General features: G+C 44.9%; 2 protein-coding genes across 5 annotated transcripts in view; both read left to right on the forward strand.

Annotated features, from left to right (window-relative positions):
• The window catches only part of LOC101330367 (phospholipid-transporting ATPase FetA-like), a 93548-nt gene extending 79310 nt beyond the window's left edge, over nucleotides 1-14238 (forward strand). For all 3 annotated transcript variants that reach the window (XM_019949043.3, XM_073806253.1, XM_033858231.1), the window contains 11 exons: nucleotides 2167-2331; nucleotides 4466-4577; nucleotides 5860-5965; nucleotides 6316-6463; nucleotides 6999-7182; nucleotides 8660-8883; nucleotides 10192-10275; nucleotides 11608-11853; nucleotides 12025-12163; nucleotides 13006-13136; nucleotides 13234-14238. In XM_019949043.3, the coding sequence (XP_019804602.3) occupies nucleotides 2167-2331; nucleotides 4466-4577; nucleotides 5860-5965; nucleotides 6316-6463; nucleotides 6999-7182; nucleotides 8660-8883; nucleotides 10192-10275; nucleotides 11608-11853; nucleotides 12025-12163; nucleotides 13006-13136; nucleotides 13234-13425 (1731 nt within the window). In that variant the 3' untranslated portion in view covers nucleotides 13426-14238. The remainder of the gene's footprint in view (nucleotides 1-2166; nucleotides 2332-4465; nucleotides 4578-5859; nucleotides 5966-6315; nucleotides 6464-6998; nucleotides 7183-8659; nucleotides 8884-10191; nucleotides 10276-11607; nucleotides 11854-12024; nucleotides 12164-13005; nucleotides 13137-13233) is intronic.
• Nucleotides 14239-21168: 6930 nt separating this feature from the next.
• The window catches only part of RUSC2 (RUN and SH3 domain containing 2), a 57354-nt gene continuing 56458 nt past the window's right edge, over nucleotides 21169-22064 (forward strand). For both annotated transcript variants that reach the window (XM_033858226.2, XM_073806252.1), the window contains exon 1: nucleotides 21169-21401. The gene's annotated coding sequence lies outside the window, so the exon portion shown is untranslated. The remainder of the gene's footprint in view (nucleotides 21402-22064) is intronic.

Genomic DNA, 22064 nt, shown 5'->3' on the forward strand with positions numbered 1-22064 from the left:
CAACACAGCCAAAAATAAAATAAATAAATTTATAAAATGGCTGATGTATATTTTAAATTGCTGAATATATATATATATATATATATATATTTATTTATTTATTGAGGTAAAATTGGTAGATGACATTATATAAGTTTCAGGGGTACACCATTATAATTTGATTTTTGTAGTCACTTCAAAGTGATCACCACTTTGTCTAGTTATCACCCATCACCATACAATTGACCCCCTTCACCTATTTCACCCACCCCCCCAACCCCTTTCTCCTCTAGTAACCACCAATCTGTTCTCTGTATCTATGAGTTTGTGTTTTGTTTGTTCATTTGTTTGTTTTTTAGATTCCACATATAAGTGAAATCGTTTGGTGTTTTGTCTTTCTTTATCTGATTTATTTCACATAGTGTAATACCCTCAAGGTCCATCCATCTCGTCACAAATGGCAAGATTTCTACTTTTTGTGGCTGTGTAGTATTCCATTCATCAATGGACATTTAGGTTGTTTCCATATCTTGGCTGTTGTAAATAATGCTGCAGTGAACACAGGGGTGCATGTATCTTTTTGAATTAGTGATTTCATATTCTTTGGATAAATACCCAGAAGTGGAATAGCTGGATCTGGATCATATGGTGATTCTATTTTTAATTATCAAAAAGACAAATAACAAAGGTTGGAGAGGATGTGGAGAAAAGGGAACCCTCATACACTGTTGGTGGGAATATAAACTGGTAAAACCACTATGGAAAACAGTATGGAGATATTTCCTTCCTAAGAAGTCTCTTGAGATCTTCTCTCAGCCTTCTTTTTTATAGCTTCACCTGCCAACAGTACAGAGGTTTAAGAGATAGCATTCTCTGCAGATACTGCCTTATATTAATTTTACCTGACAGCTAACATGAAGTACTCAGGAGTTACACAGAGAACTAAGAACAAAATATCAAGATGATAAATTCTGTTTCTCTTTGCTCTTATAATGCCAAAGTGAATTATTTTGAAGCTCACTATTAAGTTATTATGGGGACTTCCCTAGCAGTCCAGTGGTTAAGACTTCACCTTCACTGCAGAGGGCACGTGTTTGATCCCTGGCCGGGGAGCTAAGAAGATCCCATGTGCCGCGCACAGTGCAGCATCTAAAAAAAAAACAAAAAAACAAAACAGTGATTATGTAGAATTGTTATTCAATTCTCAACACACAAAATCTGCTTCTAACCCTCCTTCAGTTAAATATGAATTGTGCCCTAAACTACCCACACTCTCACCTAGCTTTCCTTATAACCAAGAGTATACTTCCATAAGATAGTTAGCTATGCGTGGTTAGGATATATTGGTGGCCAAAGAGCAAAAGATGCTGACTCACCCAGAGAGCATTTCAGCAGTGGCCTCATTAACACTACTGGCAATGACTAATTAACTGAGCCACCCAGCTGTAGACAAATACACAAATTTGCTATTTGAGATGCCCATTGAATACTTGATGAACGAAGGCAGGGAGAGATGAAAATAAATAAATGTAAGCCTGTAAAAAAACAGTAACACCCTTGATTATTTGTTATAAGAATTCCTTTGTACTTTTTTTTTTTTTTTTTTGCGGTACGCGGGCCTCTCACTGCTGTGGCCTCTCCCATGGCGGAGCACAGGCTCCGGACGCGCAGGCTCAGCGGCCATGGCTCACGGGCCCAGCCGCTCCGCGGCACGTGGGATCTTCCCAGACCGGGGCACGAACCCGTGTCCCCTGCATCGGCAGGCGGACTCCCAACCACTGCGCCACCAGGGAAGCCCCCTTTGTACTTTATTACTCTCTTCTTTCTCATCTTATAGACATCATTATCTTCTCTTTAGAGGGTGAATTATTATCCCAATTTTACAAGAAATAAATCTAGAAGGCGTCATTCTTTACGAGGGTCACACAGCAAATTACCTAACAACAGGTGGAAGTTAGAATCTGCTGTCTCTCAGATGTACTCTCAGCCTTTATCCCCAGCTATGCTGGCACCATCCTTAGGACGTTTGACTGAGAAAACTGAACAGGTGCTTTCTGGTTAGGCTAGGTACTAGCCCTGTGATATTAACCAATAAACCCTATCTTGCAGGCAGATGGAGCCTGTGGGGCTACTCTGTCATTCCTTAACTCAGCCCTAACCCAGCCCAAGTGCACACATGTCTTCCAGGATTTTGCCAGTGATGGCCTTCGCACCCTCATTGTGGCCTACCGAGAACTGGACAATGCATTCTTCCAGGACTGGAGCAGGAAGCACAGTGAAGCCTATCTGTCTTTGGAGAATCGGGAAGATAAAATATCAATGGTCTGTGAAGAGATCGAAAAAGACCTGATGGTTAGTGTGAGGAAGCCAGGGACAGATTGGAGGCAGGATTGGGGGCGGGGGAGCAGTCGGGAGACTGAGCAAGGGCTCTGAGAATGGGTTCCAGCAAATCATAGGTTCAGGCTCTCTGGATACTAGATACTGGAATCCAAGCTGATTCAGGATATCTTGGATCTTTGAAATCCATAAATAAGGAAAGAATGTACTTGTAAATTTCATCTTTCTGGTAGTGTTTCTTATCCCAAAGCTGTCCACAGAAGCTAAGAAATCTGGAAGAAATCAGGGTCTGAATAATGTACAAATTAGATGATCCAGAATTAATTGATGGAATAATCAAGACAATAATGTCCACTCATTCATTCAACATATTTATTAAGTGCCTCCTATGTGCCAGGTACTGTTTTAAGCCCTGAGCATGTAGTAGTAGGCAAAACAGACAAAAAAGTAATATATATACAGTATGTTAGGTGATGACAGTTCTATGGAAGAAAATAAAGCCAGGAAGAAAGGTAGGGAGTATCAGCATATGTGTGTGTATTGTAGAGGGTAGAGTATAATTGCTATTTTAAATAGGGTGCTTAGTCTTCACTATGAAGGAGACATCTGAGCAGAGACCTGAAGAAGGTAGCAAACCAAGCAGATCTCCGGGGAATCAGTTTTCCAGAAAGAAGGAACAGCAAGAACAAGGACCCTGAAATAGGAGCAGACCTAATTTGTTAGTAGAACAGTAAGGCAGCTCATGTGGCTGGTACAGTGTAAGTGAGGAGGAGACAATAAAAGGACATGAAACAGAGAAGCAGTAAGGGGTCTTGACAGGCCCGTATAAAGACTTATAGTGAGCCATGGAAAACAGTTGAAGAGTTCAACCAGAGAAGTGATGTGATAGCTTTTAAAATGATCAGTCTGGCTGCCATGTTGAGATTATACTGTAGGGGAGCAAATGCAGACCCAGGGAGACCATTTAGAAAGTAGTTGCTTTTCCGGTTTGCAAGACAGAAATAGAGACACAGACGTAGAGAACAAACATATGGACACCAAGCGGGGGAAGGGGGGGTGGAATGAACTGGGAGATTGGGATTGACCTATTTACACTAATATGAATAAAATTGATAACTAATGAGAATCTGCTGTATAGCACAGGGAACTCCACTTAGCTGTACAGTAGAAACTAGCACAACATTGTAAAACAACTATACCCCAATAAAAAAGGAAAGAAAGAAAGTAGTTGTAATAGTACAGGTGAGAAATGATAATGGCTTGGACCAGATAGAAGCAGTGGAAGTGGTGAGAAATGGTCAAATTCTGTACACTTTTAAAAGTAGCACAAACAGAATTTGCTGATGGTTTAGATTATAGAATATGATAAAAGAAGTTAAAGATGACCCCAAGATTTTTGACCAGATTGATACAGGCTCTGCTATAAAAAGAGAAATTGCTGATACCAAATGGGAAAATTTAGAGATCCCAAAGGTCACAAATCTCCTTCCATAGTCAGTTCTGTGGTTAGTATTTCTAGTCTGTCCTTTTAGAGGCCTCGCAGAAATCAGGCAGTAGTTTGTCCAGCTGTCAGTTCCTCAGACCCAGTGCCGGTGCCCATCCCTGTGTTCAGTCGGTACTATTAGGGTATCACTGAGAGACGGCATGGTGTTGGACCAACATACTTTCAATGTAGTGTGGGAAAGGCCTTGAAAAGCTTAGAGGCCCTCAGTAGGTACAAACAAATGAAGTTCACCCAAGCCCTTTTAGAGTTGAAAGAAAAACTGGAGTTGGATTTGGGGATCCCTTGTCTGGGACCCACTGCTTTTGGAGACCAAAGCCAGGAAACGTGCTGTGAAGCAAGGGAGAAGTGAGAGTGTGTTGAGAAACAGAGGATTTAGAGGTGGCACAAAGCTTCATGTACGACTTGGGCAAGTCTTTTCCCCCTTTGGTTCCTTATATTCTATGTTTCTAAATGTGATTTCAGTGTGTGGTTGTAAAGCTGTCTGTTGAGGGGCAGAGTGTAGTGAGTTTTATACCATTGGGGTCCTCGCGCCAGGACACAGCCAGCTTGCTAAAGAGGATGCTGAGGTGCCAGTCGAGTTGTTGGGTACCACTAAATGCAGTGAGCCTCTTCCTTTGCCTCACTCACTGATATTTCTGTTCAAAGCTGTTAGGGGCCACAGCCATAGATGACAAGCTGCAGGATGGAGTACCCGAGACGATTATCACCCTGAACAAAGCCAAAATTAAAATCTGGGTTTTAACTGGAGATAAGCAAGGTAAAGGGGAGCTCCTTGCCTGACCAATTCTCTTCCCTGTCCACCTTAGCCATTTCTTCTTTTTCTTTTTCATTTCCTTTTTTTCTTAGCCATTTATTTGACAAATACCTTATAACTCAGGTCAAGTCCTTAGAGGACACCTTCACTCCCAGTCTTGCATATAATTTGCTAAGCATATATAGTACTTTATGCCAGATACTGTATTAGGCATGGAGAACACAGAGATGAATCAGTCAGACATGGCCTCTGTCATCCAGGAACTCACAAGCTAAAAACTTTCAGGGTTGTCTTTGACTATACCTTCTCTGTTGTCCCAAAGATTTACTCTCTTACCATGTTCCACTAATTCTTCTGAAAATCCTCTTAACTATGCCACCACCCTAGTTTAGCCTTTGTCCCCTGTTGGCTGTACCTCTGCAGAAACTTCTGAACTGATCTGTCTCTTGACCTTATTAATTTCAATATAGCCTATGTACAACCATCAGTTTAACCTTCCTAAAATACTGCTTTTGTGATGTTACTCCTCTACTCAAGTACCTACAGCAACTTCACATGGTAAAGTCGGACTCCACTGTCTGGACTTCAAGACCTTGATAATCTGTTGCTACCTACACATCCTTATCTCCATTATAATGTGACCATATCTTCATTATGTCCCGAACCAATTCCTATTCTATGCCCTCTGTTTGGATTGTTTCCCCATTTGAAATTCTTTTTCCCCCTAAACAAATCTTACTCATCCTTTAAGGCCTTGCTATAAGAAACTTTCTAAGACAATTGCAATCTCTTCTCTGAATTTTGATACTACTTGTAGCCAAGGTTCAGGACTTAATTAAAAAAAATTGTTTTCCTTAGTATGACTTTATTCCAAATTCAAGATTTCTTGATGTAAAGGAAAGACTACAACCTAAATATATCTCAGTCCCCCATAAAATCTAGCATAGAAACAGGCACAGTGCTGTTCAAGGAAATGTACCCAGATTGCCGGAAGTGAATACAGACAGGAATTGCTTTAAGAAATAAGGGAAGGCTTTGTAGAGAAAGCTAAGCCAGAATGATCCTAGTTGTTGATAAATAACTTGCAAGTCTGTACCAGGTAGACATTTTCCTCTGGATGTTTGAATATAGTCTCCACTGGCTCACGAAAAACACACTTTGACTGCATCCATGGCAAATATGGACATATGGGCTCTGCAGGCCACTGTTTAGTGCCTTTGTACCTGTATACTGTAAAGACCCCGTTCCAGCCAAAATGCGACCTGTGTTCCCCCTTGCCCTGCAGAGACTGCTGTGAACATTGCCTATGCCTGTAACATATTTGAGGATGAAATGGATGGGATGTTTATCGTGGAAGGCAAGGATGATGAGACTGTTCGGCAAGAACTCAGGTACGATGGGAGAGCTGCCACAGCCTGTCCCGGGAACCAAGATTTCCCACCCATCACTTCACCCAGTATGGCTCCTACAGTACCAGAAGGAACAGAGAAGAAATGGGGGAGGGAAAAACAAAAAAACCTAAAATATTCGAGAGAATTTTGTGAAGAAGCATTAGGGCTCAAGGAGTTGGAGTGTGGAGGTGGAGAAGTGTTGTATGTAGATGGTCTGGGACCTAAGGCAGTGGCAGGTCTCAGAAAGCAGTTGAGTATGAGGCCCTGGGAGGTGCTCTGCAGAGGACACATTTTCCTTCCTAAGCTCTGGGGCTTCAGATCAGACACTAACCATTACTCTTGGCTTTCAGGTCAGCAAGGGAAAAGATGAAACCTGAGTCTCTACTGGAATCCGACCCGGTAAACAGTTACCTCACCACAAATCCCCGAATGCCCTTCAAAATACCCGAGGAGATGCCCAATGGCAACTACGGCTTGATCATCAATGGCTACAGTCTGGTGGGCAACACAGACCTACAACTCTGTTCTCTTCTTCCAAGGAATTTTTTCCTAGGTCCAACCCACTTCAGGGAAATTTCAAGATCCTTTTGCTATTCCATGAGTTACCCTATTCCCTCTTCCTTCAGGTACCCTTGCCTGTCAGACACCTTTCCCCAGCCTTCTCTAGGCAGGAATAACGAGGAAAGAGAAGCCAAGGGCATAGTCCTTTCTTATCCAAATTCTTCACTACTGATGTGGCCCATCACATAGGGGAAGGGGGGAAGTGAGCAGAACCAGGTCCTCCAAAAAATCACTTGGCCTTATAACCCAGTCAATTGATTTGACCCAGTGAGAGACCCTCACTGGTTTTCCACTGGAGGCTGGGTCAGGATGCCTAGAACTGACTTGCGGGCTTGGCTGCCCTTGGGAGTGGAGCACCTGGGGAGAAGCTCTGCCTGACAGGGGAGTATGGAGGGGAAGGAGAGGGCCTAGGAAGGTTCTGTCCCAAGAGTCTTGGGGCAGCCTGGAATGTGGGTGTGTCCTGGTGCTGCAGGCCCACGCTCTAGAAGGGAACCTGGAGTTGGAACTGCTGCGAACGGCGTGCATGTGCAAGGGAGTGATCTGCTGCCGGATGACACCCCTTCAGAAGGCCCAGGTGGTAGAGCTGGTGAAGAGGTACAAGAAGGTGGTGACACTGGCCATCGGGGATGGGGCCAATGACGTCAGCATGATCAAAGGCATGTGAGGGATGGAGGGGCTGTAGTGCCTAGCCACGGGCTTGCTCTTCCCTTCTTCCATGGGCAAAACTGATCTGGGTGGCACTGTGTTGCTGGCTCACTCTCCTGCATATCATATGTATTGTACATTTATAGTGTTTTGCAGCTTCATTCGTGTTCCTCTACACCTCAGTTCCCACTTGTTTACACATCATTACACCAGCCCACATCCACAGTCATGCACACACATTCAGATTCATGTATGTTAACACTCACACACACTCAGATACCCATGGCTCCAATAAGAACACGTGTGCATATTCACAGAACAACAGGCTGTGCAACTACAACGCCATCTTTCTGAGATGGCATCAAAGCCCACAGAAAGGACCCCTGGGCAGGAGTCGTGGTCTGTTCCTTTTTTGAAGGCTGTAGGGCTGAGCAATGTTAGACAGACTACAGGGCTGCCCAACCAGGGAATTAGCTGTGCAGCCTGAGGCAGGGATCTTTTCCTCTCTGAGGCAATATTCCCAAGAGCTTGCCCTGACTCCCCTGGCTGGAGAAGAACAGCAAACTTACTGATGCTTCGGACCAACAGAAGCAAATGGCTGAAACTGGTGCTAATTTCAGCTGAATGTTGTTAGCCTCCAGCAACTTGTGGTTCTGTGAGATATGGATAACATCTAGGGGTCCTCTAGTCCAACCTCTCCCCGTACTGGAAACACTAGCAGATATTCCAGCCTCGGCTTCAATACTAGGAAGTGTTCTTGCTCTTTTCCCCACTTTCTAGAACTTCATTGGCTTTTAGAGCCTTAGAGGTTTCAGTTATTCTGTTAAGCAATGTAATAGGTATATACCAGAAGATCAAAGAATTTGGCCTATATTACAACAGACTGATTAAAACTTTTAGAAACTTAAGTCTTACCTTCCATCAAGCATAATCCTTGCTTTATCCAGAAAAAGTCACCTTAAGCTTCCTGAAGAACTCGTTTCTTACTAACAAAGTATGTACATCACGTATTCCTCCCAACAGTTGGATTTTGGCTCCTTAGGTAAACTTAGGTAATTAAAAACTATGTTAGGTTGACATTCATCCTGCGTCTTTAATTGATTTAAGTGACTTCGAGAGATAACAAGAAATTTTTACCTCAGCATCTGGGCAGTAGGGAAGAGCCCAGATGGCTATAGTAGGTGCAAAACCATCAAGGACAGTTTTCTAGTACTAGCTGTACGTGGCGTTCTTGAGTGGCAGCATCCGAAACAAAGGGCAGATGAAGGAGTTGTTGTCTGACTTGTGGGGGAGGGGCAATCCACTAAGGAGAAAAGACTCCATAAGTGAGTGCCACCTTGAGCTGGGCCCACCAGTGTTTTTCAAATGTAAAATAAGGGGCTTATGCAACATGATCTCAGCCTTCCTTTTACACTTCCCGGCACTTCCCAGGCCGGGAGCCCAGAAGACAAGCTCTGTGGCTGAGAAGTTTCTGGGGTTTCTTTGCAGCTGCCCACATTGGAGTCGGCATCAATGGCCAGGAGGGAATGCAGGCCATGCTCAACAGTGACTACGCCTTCTCCCAGTTCCGCTATCTTCAGCGTCTACTCTTGGTCCACGGCCGCTGGTCCTATAATCGCATGTGCAAGTTTCTCAGCTACTTCTTTTACAAAAACTTTGCCTTCACTCTGGTGCACTTCTGGTATGCCTTCTACAGCGGGTTCTCTGCACAGGTAGGAAGTCAAGTGGCATTCCCCACTCTCGTCAACTGGGTCTTTTCTAATCGCCCCCCACTTCAACCAGTTCAAACCCCTTTTCTCCTCTAGAGACGTGTGTATGACGTGCTGTCATCTATCCATTAAACTCCTCACCCATGATGATCCCATCTCCTAACCCGACACTTAACCTTAGATTTCTAAACACTAACTTTTCTGTCCTGGCTCTGACTTGGCCTTGACTCCTACCAACAGAACTCTCCCTTGAGATATTTTCATCTTTTCCATGACACAGAGACCTAGAATTTCCAAACATATGTAATGGGGGTGGGGGTGAGATTCCTGGATCTGGGAGGGTTTTTAGGGTCCAGAGTAATCTTTATGGAACAGGCTAAGTCTCAAGGGGCCTTTGGGTCTTGCCAGACAGACTAGTTCTGGCATTTACCTGTAGCCATACTTGGAAACACAGCTTCCCTTTACTTCTCCTTCCTCACCCAGACATACCACACTGCCAAACACACCCTATCTTTCCTCTAATGAATATGAAGCCTCCCCCACAAGTGGGGAGAGGTGACACTTGGATGTTGATGTTCTACGAGAAGTCCCTTTTCCTATGAGAAGTTTTTCAGGAGTCTCTCAAGGATTCCCAAAGAGAAACAACCTCAGGAATGATTATCTTGGGAGATCCCTACTACCTTTGTTACCTTGGGCTCCAGGGGAAACAGACCAGTCAGCAGACAATAGTAGGCTTGTCTACCCCTAGTGTCTAACAAAGCCAGCCTGGTTTGTGGGAGGTGTATGTGTATGTATGTGTTACTGCTGACCTCTTGTGGTTAGTAAAGAAAGGAGCCCTCTCTAGGCCCAGAATGAAGCACCCAGCTGGGGAAGGGTCATCGGGTCTGTTCTGCTTGCCAGTGTTAGAAAATGTCCAGGGTTATAGAAACTACTGAATGCCATAAGCAGATAAAGAACCCAGAGGCTTACATGCCTGGGAGTGCAGGGCTACACCTAGCATTCCCTAGCAGCCACTCTGGGTCCTTTCTGTGTAGGGAGGAGCAGTACAGGTCATGGTGGTGTTGGTCTAAATCAGCCTTGTCAGGTTGGCCACAAACAAGTTTGATGTGGACTTACCCCAGCCTGGGACCCAGGGACCAAACAGAGTCTGGGGTCAGCCTTCTCAGTCAGATTTCGGAAATCCAAATCCTGCTCTAGGTTGGTATGGTGATGGGTAGGTGGAGGGCAGAAGGGCTTCTCTTGGACCTGGGAGGTGGAGCTGAGACTTTGGAGAAGAGAAGAGTCTAAGAAATCTCCTTGGTATTCTTCCAGACAGTTTATGATACCTGGTTTATCACTTTCTACAACCTGGTCTACACCTCCCTCCCTGTCCTGGGCTTGAGTCTGTTTGACCAGGTAAGACCAGCAGCAAGCGTGTTAGGGCTGAAGCCCCTGGGCCCTTGAAGAGTATTCCCAGGAGTGAGGAGGACAGCAATAGCCAAGCTCTACAAAGTCAAATGTAAATGGAATAATTTACAGAGCAAGGGAGGGAGCTGATCACCTACAGAGGTATCATTGGATAAAGTAAAGAATCCTCTGCCACAGAGAATAAACATCAGTTGTAGAAATCCAAGTTTTCCTGTGTGAATTTTATCTTTGTAGAGAGAAACACAGAAATTGTGCTGCAGAGTAAATCGAGTGTGTAAAAAAGTGAAAGGAAATAGAGTTATTGGTGCAGGACTAGGTAAAGCAAGGGGCTTCAAGAAAGGAGCGACCCATAGAGAGATAATGAGATAAGCCAATTCAGGGAGGCCTAGGTGGGAATCCTGAAGGCCAAACATGGGAGTATGGGTATATGATGCCTTGAATCATAGGGAGTCAGCCTAGGGGATACCATTTAGCCCTCTCAGAAATTCCCTGGGCATTGAGGGTCCTGGTGCCCTACCTCTCCCTCCTCTTCTACCCAATCTCCAGTCCTGGGCACATGGAATAGAAAAGGGGCCTCCAAAGAGAAATAAGGTAGCTGAAAGAAGACATCATGGGATCATGGTTCCTGGTCTCCATCGGGGTAGGAAGGGAAATTCTCCGTAAAGTAGCTGACAGCCTCAGAGCAACAAGGGGGGTGAGTTATGTCATTCAACAGTCCTATCCAGCTTCAATGGTCTAACTCTAGGGATCCACAACATCTCAAAACAAGCCTCCAGCTTTGTTATCCAAAGTTTTGGATTTAGCAGATAAAGATGATCCAATGTCATCCACGCAGAGAATTCCCTCACCTGAATTCCCAGTAGCTATGGGAATGGGAGCAGCATCACAGAACACAGATACCTCTAAGGGACTAACTTGTCTCCATTGGCTTCCCACTTTCTTCCAACTGGCTTTTGACACAAAGGATATTCAACTAAAGGAACACTTAAAACTGGGGACTCATGTCCCAATTGCCTTCCCCATCCCAAGCTCCAGTCCTCCCTTCAGCTATTCCCAATCCTAATTGCCCCCTTTCTTAACTCCACATCTTGCCCTTCTAGCTTTCTTCCACCACGTATATCCTTGCCTGGAGAGTAGGACTTTAGGAAGGGTCTGTGGTCACTGCTCTGTTCTCTGGTTCCACTTCTCAAGTAATCCATGAGGAAACTCCTAGGCAGCCTAACAGCAGACTCAGTAAGGGGAGAAGCCTCTAGTCTGTTAGAAATGGGATCTTCTATGGAGAGACCCTGAGCCTTCCTTCTTACCCTCTGGTGCTTCCAGGATGTGAATGAAACATGGAGCCTACGTTTCCCAGAGCTGTATGAGCCAGGCCAGCACAACCTCTATTTCAACAAGAAGGAATTTGTGAAGTGTTTGATGCATGGGATCTACAGTTCCTTAGTGCTGTTCTTTATCCCTATGGGGACCGTTTACAATTCAGTGCGCAGTGATGGGAAGGAAATCTCCGACTACCAGTCCTTCTCCATGATAGTGCAGACCTCCTTGCTCTGCGTGGTCACAGTGCAGGTGTGGCCAGTGGTGGGGTAAGGGGATTGGGTGGGGAGCCTGTCTGGAAGAGAGGAAGGGAAGGAGGGAGGGAAGGTGGGAAGGGAGCATCCTCCTTTACAAAATTGGAGAAGGGAGGTGGCTGACAGGTCCCAGGTTGTAGACTAATGAACATAAGAGAGTGCTTTTCAGATTGCCCTGGAGACAACCTACTGGACAATGATAAGCCACATCTTCACCTGGGGTAGCCTGGGCTTCTACTTTTGCATCTTATTCTTCCTGTACAGTGATGGCTTGTGCCTAATGTTCCCCAACATCTTCCAGTTCCTAGGTAAGATTCTGCCCAGTCTGTGGCAAGGGGCTGGGGCTGGGGGTGGTAGTGTGAACCAAGTACATTTGTTTAATAAATGTTTACTGAGCAGCTATTACTATGTGTTAGGCTCTGTCATATATATATCATATATATATTATATATATACATATCATATATATATATATGATTATGACATGGTCTCAGCCCTAAAAGGACTCAAAATCTAGCTGGGTGAAATATTTTACCTCATTAGAGTCTCTAAGATATTTTTAAGCTTCTTACCTAATTTGGTCTCTACAAGCATCCTGTGAGACAGACAGGGCAAGGATTATTACACCATTTTAGAGACTGGAGGTTTTTAAAAAATAACTCAAATCTAGGTCTCCTGGTTCCCAGTCCAATGTCCTTTCTACTGTGGCATACTGCCTTCTTATCTCCCACATTAATTTCCCTCTCTCTCATCTCCACTGTGATGAGGACAAAATACAGACAGAGTCGACGTGTAGATGTAGCTGGCTTCTACCTCCTGTCAAGCCACTCATTTTTCCCTTCCAAAACCCTCTACCGCATTTTTGTGTCCAGGCCAATGCTCTAGGATTCCTATAACCTACCCCCACCTCTCCTGCCCTGCCCGGCCTTTAGAGGGAGACAAAGGCATGTGAATTCACAGTGACTTTGGCTGCACCAAGGACCTAACCTCAGTGCAATCCTTTCACATTTATATTATTTCTCAGGAGACTAACTGTCTCCAAATCAATAACTTCTTTCTTTGGACTGAAGAGATAGACCTAAGTTCTGGCTGACAGCCCCCTTCCTCTAGGCTCTGGTTCTGCCTTTCCCTTCTGGCTCATTGTTTACAGGTGTGGCCAGGAACACTCTGAACCTGCCGCAAATGTGGCTGGGTATTGTCCTCAGTGTGGTCCTCTGTATGTTGCCTGTGATTGGGTACCAATTTCTCAAACCACTATTCTGGCCCGTCAGTGTGGACAAGGTGAGTGGAACAGGGAATCTACCGAGATATAATTCATGACCCTCTTTGCCTTTGCTTCTGTGGATTAAAAACCCTGTCCCCCATGCTTTGGCTTTAGATTATTGACAGAATTCATCATTGCATGAGACATCCACTGCCACACCCAAGCCGGACCAAACGGAAACATGCAAGCTCTCAACGTTCTGCCTATGCGTTCTCCCACAAACAGGGCTTTGGGGCCCTCATCACTTCCGGCAAGACAATGAGGGCCAAAATGTCCAAGAAAAACAGCTTTCCTTTTAAAAAGTAGAGGCCTTTACAGAAGCCCTAAAGGAGTCAGTCATTGCTCTTCCTCCCTTGTATTCACACAACTTAATAAGGAGAGATTAGAATCCCTGGAAACCAGCATAAACCTGTTCTTCCACTCTCACTCCAGGGGCTCAGCCTCTTCATTCCCTAGAAGGCTATGCCCAGGTAAGGCAAGGAAAGGTAAAGGGCCCCCAGACATCTGTCAGAGTTACAGCATTTCAAGAAAAAGCGATGTCAGGCCTCCCTCTACCAGCCCTTCCAAGTTTTAATCCATACAAGCAAATGTGGAAATAATGGGTGAAGAGGGGGAATGTGGGGAAGGGAAAAGAAAATAGGACCTAAGAATCTTAGTTTGGGCCCTATTTCCCATACCCAGAGCAACCATAAATTTTGCCAGGGCTCCCCACAAACATATTCACCCAGGTACCTTTCTCAGGTTTATCTGAGGGATTCAGGGCCTGGGTAGCAAAAGGAAGAGGCAGCTATGAAAAGTTGGTCATAAGAAGCTAAAGGAGAGTTTCTGGACCAAAGAAAGAATGGAGGTGGTTCCTGCCTTGATAGGACAGCTCAAGATTTTGCCACCTTCTCTTCTCTTTGACCCCTTTGACCCAAGAACTGATACCTTTTCAGGCCTCAGAACTGGGAGGGGGAGACTGCAGGGGATTTAAAAAAATCTTTTCTTGAGGGACATAAGCCATAATTGGTGAACATTTGTCTTCATTCCATAAAATTATTTTGAGAAGAAATTGTATGTACTTGGGAAATTGCTTCTAACAAGTTTATAGATAAGTAATAAATTGCTGATTTTCGAGTAGAGAGATTTGTATTGTCTGTTAGGGCCCCAGTGATAATAACTTAGGCCAAGCAATATCATTGGTCTATAGACCCCTTTTGAACGAGACCAGTATTTCCCTCCCCCCCCAACTACGTTTTCACTTCCATTCCAGTTTTTCCCCCTGCTCCTAAACCCTATCTTGGCCTCAGTATGACCACATCTTTTAACCATATAGCTCTATCCTCTTTGCACACCTTAAATATTAGTTCCCAAAGCTCAGCCCTAGGTTCTCTGCTCATTTTTCTTTGTACACTTTTCCTGAGTGACAACTTCTAATCTCATGACTTTATTTACCAATAGAAAGAAGATTCTCAACTCTCTCTCTATCCTAGATCTCTCTTCTGAGATCCAGATCCATTTATTAAACTGACTCTAAGACCCTTCACTTAGTTGAATCTCAGGAAACTCACCAACCTGTATTAAACATTTTCCCCCAAAATTTCACCCCAGGATGTCACTACCATCATCCCATTCACCCAAAGCAGAATGATGGGAATCATACAATACTCTTCCTATATAGTCTGATGTCTAATAAGTCATCAAGTAATGTAAATTCAGCATCTTCATCATGTCCTGTTTTCAGTTCCCTCCATTATTACTACCATTGTCCTCGTTTAGACTTTGATCATCTCTGACCTGGATTACTGCATAAAATCTCCCCTCTCATCTTCCTGGCTTTCCCCTATCTAAAGTATCACCGGTACCATTTCCAGAGTTATCTTTCTGAACTGCAAACTTGATCATATCAAGCCCCAGCTCAGCACCCTTTAAGAATTTTGCACGCCTTCAGGATCAAGGTAAAATATGAACATATTATTATTAGGCCCTCTCTAGTCTCATCATCTACTTCTCCCCCATCTGCATTCACTCCAGTCATGCTATTTCTGGTCTTCATGTGGTCAAGCATGCTGTTCTCATATCCTAAAATGCTTTCCCTCACCCCCTTCTTCATCAAGCAAATTCCTAGTCACCCTTCAAAACTCGGAATATTTGGAACTAAGTAGAGGTGATGGTTGAACAACATTGTGAATGTACTAAGTGCCCGTGAACCGTATACTTAAAAAGGGTTATGAGAATGTTTTATGTTATGAGAATTTTACCTCAATTTTTTAAAAACTCAGATTAGGCATTGTCTCCTGCAAGAGCTTACCCTAATTCCTCAGTGTGACTTTTGTATATCTGTCCTATTTATTCAATTGCTCCCCTGTGTATACCTCTGTCAGTGACACTTATCACAGGGCATTGTAATCATTGATTTACTTATCTATTCATAACATATAATGGGCCTTTAATAAATGTCTACTGAATAAATGAACAAATAAAATGAAAGAATATTTAAATCTGCTTCTTTGACTATTTTTCTTGTTTCCCTGAATAGCACTACCACCCAGTAGCTCAAACCAAAAAACTGGAAGTCTTTCTGGACAGCTCCCTTCCATTCCTCTAATCCAATCCATTCTGTTACCAAGTTCCATATACTCTGTCTTAGAAATGTCTTCAAGTCTTTCTCTTCCTATTTGTTCCCAATCCCATTGATTTCATTGTTTCTTGCCTAGATTATGCCAACATCCTCCTCTCAGGTCTCCCTGCCTTTGATTGTGCTTCTTTCCAATCCATGATCCACACCACAGAGAGTGATTTTTCAAAAATACAAATCAGATCATGTCATTTGCCAGTTTAAAGTCCTTTAGTGAATCATCATAGCTTTCCTGCCTTGGTGCTGCCTACCTCCCCAGCTTCATCGCCACTTTCTGCTGCACACACTAAATTATTTGCAATTCCCCAAAGGTTCCACTATCTTCAGAAACCACTGTGCCTTGGCCCTTTCTGTTCTCTCCTCTTAGAATATATTCTTTCCTTTATCTAGCTAATGTGTATCTGATCTTCAATCTCAGCGGCTTTGGTCACTTCCTCTGGGAGCCTTCACTGACACCCAATTTCCTGTCAGGTTTAGATACCTGCCAAACACTAAAACTAGTTTATGACAGTATTAGTCAAGTAAGAACCTTCTTCTCCCTCCACCCTGCTCAAACCCTGGAGAAAGAAGATTAGCAAACTGGGGCATGGGAAAGAGATAGTGGGAAATGATAGACATCTACTAAGCCCCACTGAACATGGCCACCTGCAATAGGGCCAAGCTGAGAGATGGGAAACGCTTTATTTTTAAAGTAAGAAGTTTAAAAAATAATTTCATTAGTGTGGACATCTTAATTATTCAAGTGAAACTTAAAGTAACAAGTACTGATTGCTACCTAAAATTGACCAGGAAATTCATGAAGTCAAAGTCTCATAAATAGGTTAAAAGAGTAGAAAACAAAATAAAATGGTTTTATAGTTAAACTGACCCCACAAATTCCATTCTTTCAAGGTTCCAATTACACACACACACACACACACACACACACACACTCCCTTTCATCACATTCACCCATATACAACAAATATTTATTGAGCATCTACCATGTCTGGGCACTGTTCTAGATGCTGCCAATACAGTGAAAGACAACAGAAAAGGTTTCTGCTACCATGAAGCTTATGTTCTAGTAGAAGAGCCAATCTCAAAGTAAACTAGATCATTCAGATAATAAGTGCTATGAAGATACTGCAACAGCTGCTTTAACAGTGAGAGGCTGTGAGGGGGGAGGGGTAGCTAATTTTATATTTGGTAGTCAGAAAAGGACTTTCTGAGGAAATAACATGTGACATGAGACTTAAGTGACTAGAAGGATCTAGCTTTGCAAAAATCTAATGGAAAGACATGCCAGGCAGAGTAAGTAGTGTAAAGTCCTGAAGACAGGAGCAAGCTTTGTATATAAGAAACAGAAGCCTAATGTGGACAAAACATGGTGAGCAAAGGGGAGTGTGGTTAGATAGGTCTGATGAGAAGCAGTGGAGGGCTTTAAGGCCAGTTTGAAAAGACTGGTCAGGCTATTCTATGGGCAATAGGAGTGCAAAAGTGACATCAGGGAGACTATTTAGGAGGCAGTTACAGTTGTCTAGGCATGGAATGGTGGTGGCTTAGACTAGGGTGGAAGCAGTGAAAAAATAAGTGGATGAATAGAGGATATATTTTGAAGATAAAACCAAAGGACTTTGTGGGTGGGCTACAGAAGATGCAGGTACTGGTTTATCAAATGAGCCCATTGACTTACTCAATGGTGCTAAATCCATAGATTACTGACTCTTCCCACACAGCTCCTGATGATGGGGTGGGTCTAGGTCGTCCCCTATTTGTGCCAGTTGACTCCACTACTCCCAGCCACAACTGGTGAAGAGTGGATATATAATCCCAATATACCTGCTCTCTCTGGGAATTAGAATTCCAAGAAACTAAGTCAGTGATGAGAATAGTTACTAAAAGGTCATATAGTTTCAGGAAGAGAGGCCTCCGTTTTAAAGTGGCCATGACTTGCTATAAGTATGAAGATAAGTACGCCAATGTGTCTAGTCTATAGAGAGAAGAATAAAGCAGATGTCCAAAGGGAAACAGACAAGACACTGTTTCATTCCGGGAGAGCACCCCATGAGGGGTTTTCTGAAGTTGAGTTGGTGATGAGATCTTTTCACTTGAGCTAGATGGGATAGCTGCCAATAGCAAAAACAGAGAGGTGATTCCAACTTACATAGGCTTATACTTGTTCCTCATCTACAGCTTCTCAGGAACAGGGAAAGGTCACGGGACCATTTGGCTCATCCTTAACATCTTTTTCTATAAGAAACTGTGGGGGAAATAACCATATTTACCACTGCCAGAAACAGAGAAACAAGGGAGCACTGTCCTAGCCCCAACATTTCCCTGTAATTCTAGCTCCAAATCTTCTAAGATATGTACAAAGAGTTTTGGAGAAAACTCAGCGTTTGGAGGATCCTGAGAGTCATGCTAGACTATTCACTCTACTTTACCCCCACCCCCCAATGACACATTAATCACTATGTCCTATAGATCAGGGGTCCCCAATCCCCGGCCTGCAGACCGGTACCGGTCTGCGGCCTGTTAGGAACCAGGCCACACAGCAGGAGGTGAGTGGTGGGCAAGCGAGCAAAGCTTCATCTGCCGCTCCCCATCGCTCATATTACCGCCTGAACCATCTTCACCCCCATTCGTGGAAAAACTGTCTTCTACGAAACTGGTCCCTGTTGCCAAAAAGGTTGGGGACCACTGCTATAGATTCTATACCCTTAATCTCTCTTAGATCTATCTCCTCTTATCTAACCCCTCAGCCACTGTCCTAATTCAGACCCTCCCATTTCTCATCATAATTACCACAGTCTCCTAACTGGTCTCTTTACTTTCCTCTAATTCAATATCTACATTCCAACTAGAGTGAGATTTCTTAAGTTCAAATCTGTTCAAATACTGATAATAATGCAAAATATTTTTGCCCATAACAATGCAAATAATTCCTATTCCCAGTGATGCAAATTAATTTTGTCTGGTAGAGAATTTACATTTCTAAAAGTCAAATACTCATGTGAACCAGTCTTAGTGTCTTACTGGTTCTCTCATTAATTAGTGAGTTTAATATAGATTTATTTTATATTTGTATAAGATTCATGATTTTACCTTTTTGAAAAATTATCCCTTAACACAAATAACGGGAAGTAACCCCCACTTGCTGAAGCCAAAAATGAGACTATATGAATGGATAGAAGGATATGCCATCAACCTAGGGCAACAATCAAGCTCGCCTCAGTAAGAAGCAGAACCAGCTGCTGGGGAGTAGAGTCTCTTTGTGTCTAGACTTGACTCCTCTCTAGGCCACAGATTGATACTTCTCAGCAAACTGGTTTTCTCTGCTACTCAGGCCATTTGACAAGTAAAAGATAGTCACTCGGCACTCTCAAATTTCCATTATAAGTCTAACAATGAGTAAGGGTGTAATTCTCTCTCCCCCAAATCCAAATTTTCAGGGAAGGGATTCCAATTGGCCTAGTTTAGGCTAAGTCCCCACCCTGCACCATTTAACTGCACAAACATCCAGTTTTCCATTGGTCTCCCTGGCTGGTCCTAGCCCTCTCCACTTTGCCCCCAGAATTGTAGTTCGAAAATTCATATTTGATTTACCATTCCTGCCTTCACATAAAGTGTCTCTCCACTGCTTGCTGGATGAGTCCCAACTCCTTAGCATGTCATGGAAGGCTCTTCATTATCACACCCCTGACCATCTCTGCTGTGCTCTCTCCATCACGTCCCACATCTCAATCATATCAGTTGTTTTGCCCCTCTGTTCTTTTGCACATGCTGATTCCTTCACACCCTTTACCTCCCACTCATTTTTCCAAGCTCAGCTCACATGCCTTCTGTGAAGCCTGAGGATGCATTACACAGTATTACATTTATCTGCTTCCTTGACCCAACAAGCCTGGGTCTTGGAAGAGCACAGGGTCTCAGTCTCAACTCTTTCACAGAGGATGGAACCTAGTGAGGTTCTAATAACTATTTGTTGAATGACCACCTGTCCCCACCCCTCTTTGGATAGAAGAAGAAGACAACACAATCCTCAATGTCCCACATACACCCTGCCTAGGAGCAGGAAGTGCATGAGTTCCGTTAAAGTAAAAATTATTCATGACACTTGTTAAAGATGGTAAGGCAGGTATTATTTACGGGGGCTGAGGGGGGCAGGGACCATGAAGTAGCTATAGGAACCACTGCAATGGGTGCTGCAGTGGGGGAGAGATTGAGTTCAACTCAGACCCCAACAAAGACAAGTGGTAATTTATTAGCCAAGGAGCAGGGTAGGGGTCAGTGGGTGGAAAATTACAGCCTTAATCTGCTCTGGCTGCTATAATAAAACACCATAGGGACTTCACTGGTGGTCCAGTGGTTAAGATTCTGTGCTCCAAATGCAGGGGTCACGGGTTCGGTCCCTGGTTGGGGACGAAGATCCTGCATGCCCCACGACGCGGCCAAACAAAACAAGCAAACAAACAAAAAACAACACAGACTGAGTAGCTTATAAACAAATTTCTCACAGTTCTGGAGGCTGTAAGTCTGAGATCAAGGTGCCAGCATGGTTGCTAAGTGCTCTCTTGTCACAGATTTCCTCACCTGGAGGACTGGGCTAGGGAGTTCTGTGAGATCTCTTCTATAAAACTATTAATCCTAATCATGAGAGCTCCTCATGACCTAATCACCTCCCGAAGGCCCCACCTACTAATCTTTGGGGGTTAGGATTTCAACATCTGAATTTTGGAGGGACATGATCATAGCAGTTACTAAGAAGAAACATCAGGGGTAAGGGGGATTCTTGGTAGACCAACTCAACAGAATTCGTGCTGAAGGCAGGCCAAGGTGATAAGACACCAAGGATGGTCAGATACCAAGGGCGGAGAACTTCCAATAAACTGATTTAGTGAGATCCTTGCTCAAACTGGATTCTACAAGGACAAAGAGGAAAGCCCAAAGTCAACCTAAGTCCAGGGCAGACCCAGAAAAGCCTGACTAAATTTTTAGCCAAAGGAGACAGTCTTTGTCCGTTGTAGGTTTTACCGGGCTTTTTAACCCTGGCTACGCATGCGGTGCTTTTAAAAATATCAAGGCTGGGCACCATCCCACCCCTACTCCACCCTACCCGTGCTTCCAGTTCAACTGGTCTCGGCTGAGGTCAGGCTTTAGTTTTGTTTTTCTGTTTTTCCCAAGAGGTTCTACTGCGGTGTCGGGCAGAGAATCGCGGCATTAGGCTAAGGTGGATGCGCAAATGTACCTGCCTTCCACAGGGCAATTAGGCTGCGGGCGAGGGTTCTCCGGGTTCCAGTACACCCCAGCCCGCTTAGCCCGGCACCACCCCCGAGGGGGCGGGGCGCCGCCGCAGAAGGCGGGGCCACGGCTGAAGCCTCGCCGCTCGCTCCCCTCGCGGGAAAGCACTGCGCGTGACTCGCTGCGCGCAGAGCCGCAGGAGCGGGGAGGTGGGCGAGCACCCGCTGGCCCACAGCGGACCGAACCACTGGCCGTCCTGAGGGGCGGCATGAAGGCAATTCAGATCGGACCATCGGCGCCACAGCTGCAGGGGGGACCGGACGTTACCAAGCTGTCTGAGAGAAGGGGGGCGCCTGCTGGTCCAGGCTGCAACACGACCCCTGCAGGGCGCGAGACTACGCCGCCGCCTACGCCGTAGGACTAAACTGAGGCGAGAAACCAGGTAGGACGTCTCTTCGGGATCGGAAGAAGTCCCGGAGACCCACTGCCCTCGCGTTCCAAATGATCCCTTAGGAGAAAAGCCCTCAGTTTGCCCACCTATCCAACCCTTAGCGCCCCTTCCCTTCCGCCCTTCCCCCTCGTCGCCGCAACCTCACCCTCCGGTCTTCCTCGACCCTCTGGACCGACCTCGTCTTCAGTCCTGTCCTGACCCTTCAGCTCTGCCATCCGCCGAACCCTCAAACACCCAGGACCAACCATCCTTTTGGGCGTCACCCCAGATCCACCCCAACTGTCTCCTCAAAGTGTCCCTTCGGAGACACCCCCTCAGCTGACTCGCGCCCAGTAGTCATCGTTGTACCCACATCTCCAGTGACGGCTCTGGGGTAGCGCGGCCGCTTAGCACTCAGCCCGGCGACTGCGGCGGGGTCCTCCGCACAACCGGGTCCTTTGCGCCCTCCGCCCCTTTGGCCCCTGCTTCCCAACTTGGTGTCTGCCTGAGCCGGGCTGGGATCGCTCTCACATCCCATTTTACCTTGGGAAAACCTTTGGACTGGCAGTTTGCCAGTCCCCTGCTACCGCTCTTACCTGTTGCAAAGGGCACCGTGTTCCCGTTGCCCAGGGCTGGCTTGGGATTACCAGGCTGGCCCTGAGGACACCATGGGAC

Source organism: Tursiops truncatus, chromosome 6, assembly GCF_011762595.2.
Source record: "Tursiops truncatus isolate mTurTru1 chromosome 6, mTurTru1.mat.Y, whole genome shotgun sequence".
Lineage (NCBI taxonomy): Eukaryota > Metazoa > Chordata > Mammalia > Artiodactyla > Delphinidae > Tursiops > Tursiops truncatus.